Consider the following 13,191-nt stretch of genomic DNA (forward strand, 5'->3'; position numbering starts at 1 on the left):
CTATGTGTTGTGTCACTGAATCTTCACAATTATAAGCTCAGGTAAATATTTATGTCTCTGTTTTACAGATTAGGAAACTGAGGCACAGGCTGGTTAAGTCCCTTACTTCCCCACATTTGAATTAGGCAGAACTAAGATTCAGATCTTTGTTTGCTTTCCAGGCCCTAGTCCTCAGCCATCTTACCTAGCAAACAGAACTCTTCCCTGGACCATGATCCAAAACAATACTGGAAACAGCATAACGGAACTCGAGGTGATGCCACTTCATATGGGAGCCTTTTCTCATGGGTTTGCTGGAGTGGGGCAGTAGGTTAAGTGCACGTTAAGTTGAAAGCTGTTCCATTTTAACACAAATTAGAGGAATTTATCAACAACCCTCTGCCCATTCTATATTAATAAAACAGAATAAATACAGTACTATCTACTATAATGTATTTGAGAAAGTTTTTTTTTTCTTTTTCTTTTTTTGCATGGGCCCAGGAATTGAACCTGGGTCTCTGGCATGGCAGGCAAAAACTGTGCCTGCTGAGCCACTGTGGCCTGCCCAGAAAATTTTCTTCTTAATCTGGTTATTTTTTTCTGAATTTCCAGAAGTTTAGTCAACAACAAAAATCAGGGAAACATTTGCGGTGTATTCAGAAATGTCAGCTTGAAGAAGGAAGGCCGTGTTTCTAGCACATTACGTTAGAGCAAGCACTGGATCCCTTGTGAATACCCGTTCTGCTCCGTCATCATTAGAAGTCCTTCTAATCCTTAGAAACGTTTGCCTTAAATTAGCTGTGGTGACCCCTGATGAGTTTTTTTTAAGAATGCAACAGTCGAAAGCATTTCCATTTATTAAAGTTTATTAGGTACAAAGAAATCTTCAGAGATAAATGTCAATAAATATGAAATACACCGGGAGAATTCACAGACGAGTGTCTGTGAGACGGTGGGGACCTCGGGTCTCTGTGCCTGGGCGGTCTCTACCTGGGCGTTTATGGTCAAAGGGCTACATGGCTATCAATACTGTCTGAAGGAACTTAGTGGACCGGCCGTAAGCTCAGAGGGCCATGAGCTCAGTTTTGAGATGCTGTGATGCCAGGTTCCTGAGATTTCTACCTAATTGTGACTTTTGGTTTCTGCTTTGTCCTTCCCTCTGTCCTTGAAGAGCTTTATTTTTAATTTCCATCCCAGCAGTGCAGAACACACGTATATAAACACTTCATCAGAGCAGGCTGTCCTCTGTCGAAGTGGAACTGCCTTTGTCTAAGGCTTTCTTAATCATGATAATTAAAGTTTTATAATTTATTTTATATAACTGGGAGGGTGGTACAGTGGATACTTTCAAAATAAAAAAGTTCGACTTTTTGGACATCTTCCAGAACCAATAAAATAAATCAGCCATGCCCAGACGTGATGACCTACAAAAGCTTTTTCCCTTCAATTTAGCTGTTACAATTTGACATGATTTATTCCCTAGAAAGGGAACGTAACCCTGCCCAGTTGCTTCTACCTGGAACGAGAACGCAGGAAAGTACAATGACGTAAAGACCATCTTAATCTTTACTCTAGACAGCCAGATGTACACAAGCACAGGCTTGCCAAAACCCTATTAAATATCCATGTTTTGGGGGGTCTGGGCATTATATCTTTAAGGTGTGAGTTGCTCCAATGCAAACTGATGTTTTAGTGCTCCTCCTTCCCCACTTCTCTCCATTTTCCTTTAATCTGTAGCTATTTTAAGCACCGCCTAGGATCAGTCTGTTTCCTCCTATTTCCTCTCCTTCCTCTGTCACAGCCTTCCTCTCCAAGGGTGGGGAGCATTTGGGGTCAGGTGGCAAGCAAACCCCCTTCCATTCCCTTGCCAGCTCAAAACAAAGGGTGTGAGAGCAGTGCCAGCTGGTCCTGCCCCTTTCCATATTCTGAGGTGGGTGGAACTCCACACCTCTCTCTTCACAGAGAAGCCCTGCCACAGGGAATCAGACACTGTCAAACAAATGACGGTTCTCTTAGCGTAGAAGGGAGCTGTGCTTTGCCTGATGGGTGGTTTGAAGTTTCTCAAAGGTGGGAAAGGGGTACCGGATATTTGAAACAGATATTTGAAACAGATATTCCATGATACATTTTGGTCTCCTCTTTTTTAGGTAATATTTTCTATAGAAATCCTGCCCTCAAACAACAAAAAAAAGACCTCTGAGATAGAATTAGTAATTTACAATAATAATGAGTTGCTCATGTTTCTAACTTGCAGGGAAAATACTGAAATGTCATAAAGGTTGCCTTACCCTGGTGACCAGGCTGGGGCTGGGATCGGAAGGGATGGAGGAAAGTTACTGAGACTTGGACACAAGGCGTTACTGTCAACAGTAAGAGCACTGGCTGCTTGTGGGATTGCTCAGTTACAAAAGGGACCCTGTGGTCGGCATGGGAGGGACCAAGCCCACTCTTGCCTGTATTTCATGTTATATTTACATTAGGCAGCAACAAATCCTTGTACTGCAAAACAGAAGCGAGATGTGGCGTCTCATTCACTGGAGGCTGCGTGGCATCGTCTGGGTAGGGACACGCAACTTTCTCTGAGCTGCATCATTTGTAAGGCATTATTTGGTTTGAGTTTGCAGTTGGTGCAATGACAATAGAAAATTGGGCCAATAAGAAGCTGTTGTGGATCCTATGACTTTGGGATTACCCAAAAACTAAACACTCTTCTAGAAATGCTTCAGAATCTAGCAAGGGCCAGCCTGCATGTATATTTACAGTCATGGGATGGATACCATGGTGGGGGGGGGGGGGGCAGGGTTCTATCTATACTGCCAGATGAATGCCAGGATGCACTTTTAAAAATGGAGAAAAGTTTTTTGTTTTTTTTTGTTACTCAAAAGTTGACTACAATACTGAGTTAAAGCCTGTGCAAATCGCCTATTTACAATAAATGGATGCTCCATTCAGAGCCTGTATGTCAAATGAATTACAACTTGATGTGTTCGCCTTGTCGGTGCCCAGCCTGTGATAGGAAACCCCAAGTGGCTCATAGGACCTTGGCTTCATCGTCTTCTTATCTGAGCATCTTTAGAGGTAACTGTGGAAACACAACACAGCATGACTGGGTGGGATAAGAAGAGTCATTGCAAACAAAAGACCTCCCTCTGCCCCCCTACAGCTTTTCCTCATCAACACAAGGCTGCAAGGGCCAGGAAGTTAGGTCCTCCATATGCAAGGGGCTGATTTTTACCTAAGGGGTTGTTATGGGTTGAATTGTGTCACCCGCCGCCGCCCCCCCCCCCCCCAAATATGTTCAAATCCTAATTCTGGGCACTGAGAACAAGACCCTGTTTGAAAATGGGATCTTTGAAGATGTGATAAGTTGAGGTCAAAGTTGATTAGGGTGAGTCTTAGTCCAATATGACTGGTGTTCTAATGAGAAGGGGATAATTGGACACATTTAGACAGACACAGGGAAGAAGGCCATGTAAAGATGAAAACAGATGCATCTACAAGCCAGGAATAGCAAGGATTGTTGGTAACCACCAGAATCCAGGAGAGAGGCATGGAACAGATTCTTGCCTAGAGACATCAGAGGGAGCATGGCCCTGCCAAAATCTTGGTTTTGGACTTCTGCCTTCAAAACTGTGAAACAATAAATTTCTGTTGTTTTAAGCCACCTAGTTATGACAGCTCTAGGAAACTAATACTGAAACTATGGATGGGGAAGGGATGAAATGAGGCATGCATTTGATGGCAGGTGGGGACCCAATATCATCTTAACATGTATAGGACCAAGCATATGCAGGCTCTCTTGACAGGAAGCTCAGGAAAAGCAAAGACCTTGGCAGAGATCCCATGGCATGGCAATGGAAGAGAGAGAAAGGGACCCAGGCCTTCAGATTTCCAGCTCAGGTCTACCACTCAGCACTGATCATGTGGGCCCTGCCTCCATAAAAGAAGAAAGCTTGCTATGACTGGGTCTCAGTGATTTCTCTGGGCGATTGCTTTTGTCTCACTGAAGCGGACATGAATTAAGATGGTAACTAGTTGGCCAAAAAGTAGATCTTCTTGCTGTGGGATGCCCAAGGGAGACTTTATGATCCATCCTCGACGAGGCATTCATGAACAGGAATACAAACCATCAGTCTCAGGTGATTTTTGCCTGTGCCTGCCTTGAGGCAGTGGACCTGCTCCTGCACAGTGTCCAGTAAAGGCTTACTACAGTTGATGGTGAGGATGGCTCATTGTCTCTGGTGATCCTCACATGCGTAGGAAAGAGAAGATCTGGGCATGTGATCTTGGGCAAGTTCCTTAACCCCTTCAGGTTCGGTTTTCTTTTCTGCAAAATGGCATTAAAGATCTCTCTCCAGCTTACATCACAGGACTATTAACAGGATCAAATGAGATGTGCTATGCAAATGATCTGAAACATAAAGAGCCATATATGTGTAGAGGACTATTATTAAGATTATTACTAAACTGTCCTGATTACAGGAGTGATATATCCATTGTAGAAAATTTTGAAATTGCAGAAATGCACTAAGAAGAAAGTAAAATTCAGCCATACTTTTCCAGAGTGAACGCGTTAACAATTTTGTGTATATATTCTTCCTGTCTTCTTTTATTCCTATGCATATATACTATTTTCCTTAATTGGAATCATACTCCCATTTTGAACCTGTGAACATCCAAGAATGATTACTGTGGTTCTCAGTGAATAGAAAAGCAGGGTGTGTGCCTACTGGAGGCAGTGCTGTCTCCTCCCTCTCTGAGAAGCCGAGTCTGCCATCTGGGAGGCCCAGATCCTCCCTTCTCTTGCCACTTTCTCTGAGGTCTGATGCAGCTGCAGAAGGGACCAAATTAAAGCAGGCCACCCTCCTTGTCAGTCACCTAGAACTCAAAAACAGGAGGAGACCAGGGTAGAACAGAAACAAAGGACCCTGTCAAGTGCTTTGAGAGACATCTCCCGGGTTAGCCAACACTTCTGTCCCGTGGCCTTGTGTGAGAGTTCTTCAAAGACTTATCACAAAAGCACGGATCTGTTTTCAGCTTCCAGTTTTGTCAATTTCCTCTAGCCACCAGGACTTGAACTGTGACCAAATTTGGCCAAAATAAATTATGAATAAATATTGATGGGGGTAAAATAAAATAAAGAAATAAAAATTTAAAAAGCACCTAGGGTATTGAAATAAACCACGAAAGAAACCCTCCTATAGGTGAGAGAAAACACTGCAGTGCTGGCTTCTCAAGCTAGCTAGCTATCATAATCAGGGAAGAAATGGGGCGGGAAAGGGTGGGTGTTTGCCCAGGGATTCTCAAAGGGCTCTTAGTTGCCAAACTTGCTTCCGTGCGTGCTGGTGATTACAGGAAAAGTCCCCTTTCACTTTTCAGATTTTGGAACTGTGCGTGTTTCATTCCAGCTTGAAACAAAGTTCCATGAAATGCCTTTCCTTGAGGAAAAGTTTTCAGCTGTTAAGGAGAAAGCTCATCCTCAATAGTCCTGTGCTCCTCTGAGGAGAATTCCTGGCTTTCCATTCAGAGACCTGGGGGACATGTTACCTGAGAATTTCTGCCTTTGATGTCATCGGGGCTCTGCCCAGCCGCCTCAGCCTGGAGCCAGGGACCAGGTGTGTGGCCTGAAATAAACAGGAACAATCTCACCATTTACTGGCTGGGGCTGTAAATGTGTGCGGGCTGCCGTGCAGAGACTCTCGCTAAACCAGCACTTAAAGCAACAGCAAAGGAAGCACAGGTAACACGAGGTCATTGACTAAAACTTCCGGCTGCTCCCCACCCCTGGACTGTGCATTTCCACCCCCTTCTCATATATTACAGACGGGGGGCTACACAGGCACCATGTACACTATGAAGGCTGAGCATCCAGATGCATATTGGAGCTTCTGAACTTAAAATATAACACCATCTACTGACACGATCATTTGTCCTGTACCTGCAACCTGCCAAGGACGGTGTTAGGGATGGTTAAAATAAGGAATAAAAGTATCTGTTGATAGAAATCAGCTTTCTATTCCATGAGGATCCAAATCATTATCTAGAAATGCTATCTTTAAATATTACACATGTTACAAATAGATATATTCTCATAGTTAGAAATTCAGAGAACCCAAAGATTTAAAAATGAAACAATCAAAAGCATTAATGTGCCTTTTCTCTGTCTACTCCTCCCTCAATCCCAATTTTCTATCCCAGAGTTACCACTGCTAAAACTTCTGTGTGTATCCTTCCAGGTTTGCTTTTCTTTTTGGCATTTACTTACACACACATATATATAGATACATGCAGATATGTGGTTTTGTTGGTCAATTTTTAGATCCACATTTCCAGGCATTCCAGAATTTCTTGGGGTTCTGAATGGTATCCCCTAGTATCTCTGCTGCATTGTGTACAAGAATTTTCTATCCTGCTTCTTACATGGACTGACTTAAATAACCACATCCCACAGTTCTCTGAACAATCCAGGCTCTTGGGCTACTTAAAAGAAAAAAAAAAGCAACAGGAAAAGCAAAAATGTTCATCACAGATTATTTAAAATTGTGAAAAACTGATACTAACTTGTATTTAACAGAAGTGCTTAGGTAATCCAGGGCTCATTATCATGCACTGGAGGGCTAAACTACTGTTTGAATGTTTATAAGGACTTGAGTAATTTGGGGAGATATTTATAACATAGGGGGAAAAGCAGGACAGAAATTAAGTATTTTGTATTCTATAGACAGATACAATACAGATTAGACTGAATTGTATAATATTTTAAAAATCTGTAGGAAAAAAATGGAAGTAATATACCAACATGTTTCCTCCTGGGTGACAGGATTACTAATTTTTTTTTTCTCACATGGGCAGGCACTGGGAATCGAACCCGGGTCTCCCACATGGCAGGTGAGAACTCTGCCTGCTGAGCCACGGTGGCCCACACAGAATTACAAATGTTTAAAAATCTCTTAAAAAAAATACTTTTCTGTACTTTCCAAGTTTTCTAGGAACATATATACAAGTCATCATAAGAACTTTTTAAGGTAAGGTACAGTTTTTAAAATGAACTATCATCTAGAAGGGTCTTTGTAATTTATAAAATATTACATCACATGGGCACTGTGATTTTTATTGAAACATTTTTAAAATTAATAAGCCCATTTGTTCTAGGACAAAGATATCTGGGCTCAAATGACATAAGGAGTGTTAGATTTTTAGCCAGTTTATTAACTGAGTAAAAAAGTAAAAAGACACTGGTATACAGACCCTGGTGTAATTCAGTGTGACAGTATGGCTTTGGAAATTATCATTAGACTTGAGAAACTTCTGTCCGCTACAAAAAAAAGCCTTTCTCTGGTCCAAAGCTTTTCCATCTTGACTCCACTGACATTTTAAACAGGGTAATTCTTTGCTGTGGGGGATGTCCTTTGCTTGGGAGGATGTTTGCGGCCTCCTGTGAGCCAGTAGCCAACAGCCCCGAGGCCCCTGCCTTTTGTAACAAACACAAATGCCTACAGACATTGCCAAAGCTCTCTGGAGGGCAAAACTGTCCCCGTTTGAGAACCCCTGGGAGTAAAACAGGTTTCTTCACAGACTAGCAGGTCCCACTGGTTTTCATAAACACCCCCTGGAAGTGAATGGAGACGCGAAAGTGAAAGGAAAAGGAACGTTTCCATAAAAGAAAAAGGCCATCTTTCTGTAAAAGAAACTTCGCTGCTGCTAGAAGTGGGTGGCCAGAAGTAGGGTGCTTTTAATCCAAACATCTCCTTAGAGGGATTTTTCCTCATCAGATGACATTAGAATATCTTCCTGTCATCTTCCAGAATTCAAAAGTAGGGCCATTCTGCAGAAACAGCTCTTCACATGGACAGTCTTCCCACAGAAGAACATTTCAGTGTCACTAAAACAGCTGTTTTCACAATTTCTGTTCCACGACTCATAGTAAGAAGTACATTTTATATCTCGGTGCGAGTATATGTGCGTGTGTGTGTATATAATATATATACACACATAGATGTCTATTTAAGTATATACATTACATGTTCTACAAAAACAAAATTTCCCCTTACAAGGTGTGAAGCACTTAGAGATTTTCACTCTGTTCTGCTGCTTTCTAATTTGCTTCACTAAAAACGAAGCAAAGCTGTGGTGGCCACTCGATAGCAGGCCTTGCTCATTGGCTGTGGCCCGAGTTTGGAAAGCACTGCCCTCAACCACTTTCAGGGCAGCCTGATGAGTGGCAGGGGACGGCCTGGTCCCTATTCCTCTCACACTCACTGAGTCTCCAGGTAACTCCTGGGATGCGGACTGGGTGGGCACTGCTGGCTTCTCCTGGCGCCTCCTCTTCTCTCTCAGGCTCTCAACGCGGCTGCGGACACCAGCGCTGCTGAAGGAGCTGCTGGCTACAGAACAGCCTGGTGTGAAAGACTCCTCTGAACTGCCCTGCTTAAGCAAGAAAGCTGGTGCTTGGGCTGAAGGAACACGGGGGCCAAATTGTCTTCCAATTTTATTTCTCATCACTTGTAAACCAAGCAATGCTTTTATCTTTTAACAGACACAGAGGTATTTTCTTGACGGTGGAAAAAAATATTCATTTTGTGGTCAACCAACAAGAGGATGAATGCTGCAGGCCTTGGAGAAGGTCGAGAAAGGATTTTCCTACTTGGCTGGCCACTCAATATGGGTCTCTTTGAGAGCTCCCCAGAATCCCCAGCCGCCATGGAGTGCCTGGGAGGTGGGCTGGGAGGGAGGAGGGGTCTGGTGAGGAGCAGGCAGACATGTCAGCCCTGGGCTAGCACAGCCTCTCCAACCTTTGGCCTCCCGGGGTGTGCAATGAAGAGGCAGCAAGGAATGGGGTCCAGAACACCGGGCACAGGGCACAGAACCTGGACTCCAGTCCAGGTTGCTACCAGCTAAGTCTGTGACCAGCAGCAGGTTACTTTACTTCTGGCCTCGACTCCTTCAGCTGGACATACAGAAAGTGGGCTGGACGACCTCAAAGGGCCTCTCCTGTCCTAACACTGGAGGCTTCTCATAATCTTTAAGTGAAGGAAATGACAGGTTTCATTGGCAATGATGGTCCTAGTGTGTGACAGCCCTAAACCTTAGAAACTGCCTCTCTGCCTTTTCCTCTCCCTCCCTGCTGTCTCTCTCTCAGGTCGGGCTGACACTGGGGAGAGCCATCATTCCTTCCACAAGCACCTTCCCTGTGGGAAGTCACCCTTCCTTTCCACAGGCCTCATCTCCATCCCTACAGGCTCGGACCAGGGCTGGGCTAATCATATTCTGTCTGCTGATAATCTGTGTTTTTAAAATTAGTTTCAATGACTATTAAAAGCAATATATATTTACTTTACATCAACCTGGAAAGAGTAGTGATTTGCATAAAAGAAAATAAAATTCACCCCGCTTGAGAGAGAAAGGAGGAGAGGACGTGGAGACCATGTTTGCTGGAAAGAGGGGCAGAGAAATGGCCCAGGAAGCAGGATAGGTCAAGGGAGAACTTCTATAGCTATCAGAGCCCCTTTTCTGTCTTCAGACGAACAAAGGAGTGACCTGGAAAGACAGGAGGAGTGGCCAGAGAGTGGGGAAGCAGGCACCCTGGGGCCCTCCACATGGCTGAATAAACCTTCTCCCGTCTGCGGGGGTGCTGCATCTACTGATGCCGTGACTGTTACCTGCATCCTTTGATCTTTATGACGTGAAGCACCTGTACTGTGAAGTCACTGCAGAGCCTAGTGAGTTCTCTCACTAATGGCAATAATGGCAGCTAGTTTTACCGCCATTAGATGTAAAGTACTTATTTAAAAACAGGAGTTGGGATGTAAACAGTCAAGTTTGAAGTCAGCCACTTTCCCACTGAAATGACTGTGATGAAGGCGATTTTGCTGGGAAAACCAGACTGCAGTGATATATTGGATGTCATCTTCTCTTCCGTCTTCCACTATAATGTGATTTCCTTGATGGGAAATCATTTGTCTAAATCTCTCCAGCAGAGGAGGGTGGGGAGAGCCTGTAGAGGGTTGAATAGTGCACTCCCCCCTGCCAAGTTCAGGTCCAGACAGAGCCTCAGACTGCGCCCTTATTTGGAAATAGGGTCTCTGCAGATGTAAATTAATCAAGGACCTCTGGACAAAATCAGCCTGGATTTAGGGCTCTGCAGCCAGTGACTGGTGTTCTTATAAGAAGTGAGAGGACACAGAGAGACACACAGAGAAGACCACGTGAAGATGGAGGCAGGGGCCAAAGCGATGAACTGACAAGCCAAGGAACACCAGGGATTGCCAGCCACCACCAGAGGCCGGGAGAGACAGGCATGGAACAGACCCCTAAAGCCTCCAGAGGAAACCGGCTCTGTTGGCACCTTGGTTTTGGACTTCTAAACTCCCGAACTGTGAGAGAATAAACGTGTGTTGTTTCAAACCACCCCGTTTCTGGTCATTTGTTATGGCAGCCTTAGGAAGCTTCTACAGGGCTGATACGATGACGATGAGCATTACATTCAAACATATTTGTGACAATGCATTTTTTTAAAAAGTATTTTTTAAAACTAGGCAAAATCATCTTACCAAAGAAAGAAAAGGGTTAACACTTGCAAAGTGGAGACAGCGAAGATGCTACTTGCAGAGCTAAGTGTTAGAATATTTGTGTGCTGCCGTGGATGTGTGTGAGTTTGTGTGTGAGTGTGCACATCTGGTAGGAAAGGGGGGGCAGAGAGAGACAGAGAGCAAGCAGTGCTACTAAAAAGCACGAGAACACACTCATCTGAAAGAACCAACACTTCTCCTATATCATGAAGAACTTTAATCTTGGGGAACCAGGCCAAGAGTGAGCAGGAGGACAACTGTGAGGAGAAATGCGTGCAGCTCTGCCCTGCTGCTCACCGGGGCGGCAGGAACATGCTATTTTAAGTTTGCTAGGAGGTTATTGAAGTGGTTCGTGTCCACCAGTGCCACATCAATCTAAAACAATAGCTTATGTTTGATATTCTGAATGCCCTTTCTATCTGCAAGATGTTAATTCATTTAGTATATATTTTTTCTTTTTCTTTTTACTGCTTTTTCAGAAGACTATTTTTGGTGTGGGCACTGATCTGAATGTGCCTCTGCTGTCGGGGGGAGCACTGTGTGGGCTGCCATCTGTGCAGCCCTGCCAGCATGCCATGGTGGGGAGAGGAGGCAGAGCCTTCCACCGACTCTCAGGAAAGTGCTGCACACCCTGGGCTTACCGTGCAGCCAGCTGGATTAGAGACGACTGAAATCTGAATGCTGAAGGATCCTGCAGCACATTACTGAGCAAGGCTGAGTAGCAGAATGATAGTTTTAAGAAACTGCCTTTCTAGGATGGTTACGGCAGGGATCAGTAAAATATGGCCAATAGACTCAATGCAGTGGGCAGCTGTTTTTGTACATAAAGTTTTATCAGAACAAAGCCATGCCTGCTCATTTATGGATCATCTATGGCTGCTTTTGCATGAAAAAAGCAGAGTTCAATAGTTGTTGCAGAAAGTGTACGGCCTGCAAGGCCTCATGTATTTATTATCTGGTCTTTTATAGAGAAAGTTTCCTGACTCCTGGTTCAGGGTAAGGGTCACCAACTCAAAAGCCCCCAGGGCCATGTAGGAAACAGTCTGGTGTGGGGACTGCAGCAAACCTTGGCTTAGGGGCAGGAAAGGTACTTGAATAAATCAGTAATTGTGACCCTGTAAGTGTGTCTTTTTCAAGAGCATGGCAATTCTAACAGCCAACCCTATAACAAGTACAAAGAATTAAATTAAGAGAAATAGTCAGCACATTCTTGATTTGTAACCTCATGACAGTATAATAAATGGGGTGCCTTACTCCCCCCCCCCCCAGCTGTCTGTCTAGATCACCAGGGTCAAATTCTGTTTATTAAATGCCCCCCCAGGCAAGTATCCCGTGCTTCCACCTGCCCCAGGACATCTCCACCTTGCAGCCCTTAAGGCACTGCAACTGGTGAGGGCCATGGCCAATTCATCATTAATCCTGAAATCAGCTCCCTTCTGGCTCCTCCATGGACCAAGGCAGATACTTGGGGGCCCTTGGCTCCTCCCCTTCCCTTGTCCCTCTCTTCCCCTGGGTCCCCAAACCTTGACCTCCTCTGCCTCTGAGCCCCCCTCTCATCTATCTCATTCTCCTCCCCTGGACTCCTAGAATCGCTTCCTTCTCTCACCCCAGTTTTGCCATCCTGCTATCAGGCCCACACTCGGCCACGGGTTCTCTCCCTCAGCCTAGAGCTAACATCCCTTCCCAGATTAAAAGTCTTCTACAGAGTGCACCATGCTGAGTGGAAGCAGCATTGCCCCTGGCATCAGAAGGAGCTGGGTTCAAAATTCGTGGCTCTGGTTATAACTCGCTGTGGGACCTGGAGCCAGTCACTCCACCTTGCTGGACCTCAGTTTACCAATCTGGAAGCTCCCTGCACTAAGGATTAATCATAAGGTATACTGAGCACTGAGAACAGTGCCAGCACATATGAGGTGGCCCATGAAAGTATCAACAATTGTACTGGCGTTGTTTATTATAGTTACAGAAAGTTCCTCCCCTGCTTATAGATTAAAGCTCCAATGCCTTAGGAAAGATAAAACATCCTCCATCTTAGGGGAAATACTTATTTCCTTGTCTGCATGTTTTCATGTTCAGGCACCTCCCTGGTGTGACGCTCCCAGGGATTCTCTGCCCTCTCCTCCAGTGGGTGTGGGAGAGGGGATTAGACAAGTGCAGCCTGAAATCTACCAGCCTGTTGATGGAAAAGGAGTGTCCTCTGCTCTCCTGGCTACATGGAAAGTCCTTTGAGGCAGGCTCTGGGTTGTAGGGGAAAGTGAGCTTCAGTTTCCCCTCTGTAAGTCACCCTGCTTGGGTGAGGGAGCCTAATCCTGGGGTGCAGCATTAGCAAGTCCACTCTAACTAGACCCTTAAGCCGTGCCCTCCAATAATAACACTGGCCCTGGAGTCATCTGTCTTCTTGAACATTTCTCAGGCTGGGAAGAGGGATATGATTTCTTGAGCCTCCCCCTCCCCAACCTAACACCTCAGGCAGGCTTTTTGGTCTTAACCCCTTACCCACCACATGGGACTTACTCACGGCTCCGAGATTCACCAGGCACTGTCCTGCTTCCCTCTTGGAGTCAGCTGTCCCTCAGCCGGAAAACCTTTCCACCTGTATGGAAATGTTACCCTCTTTCCATGACCTTCAGGTCCTCAACTTCCA

General features: G+C 44.9%; 1 protein-coding gene across 3 annotated transcripts in view; it reads right to left on the reverse strand.

The window, feature by feature from the left end:
* Positions 1-833: 833 nt before the first annotated feature.
* WIPF3 (WAS/WASL interacting protein family member 3) overlaps positions 834-13,191 on the reverse strand; it is a 102,853-nt gene continuing 90,495 nt past the window's right edge. For 2 of the 3 annotated variants that reach the window (XM_077120809.1, XM_077120819.1), the window contains exons 8-9: positions 5,527-5,603; positions 834-4,390 (exon numbers count right to left, since the gene is read on the reverse strand). In XM_077120809.1, coding sequence (XP_076976924.1) covers positions 4,364-4,390; positions 5,527-5,603 — 104 coding nt within the window. In that variant the 3' untranslated portion in view covers positions 834-4,363. The remainder of the gene's footprint in view (positions 4,391-5,526; positions 5,604-13,191) is intronic. The other variant, XM_077120825.1, reaches the window with a different exon arrangement.

This window comes from Tamandua tetradactyla, chromosome 1, assembly GCF_023851605.1.
Source record: "Tamandua tetradactyla isolate mTamTet1 chromosome 1, mTamTet1.pri, whole genome shotgun sequence".
Lineage (NCBI taxonomy): Eukaryota > Metazoa > Chordata > Mammalia > Pilosa > Myrmecophagidae > Tamandua > Tamandua tetradactyla.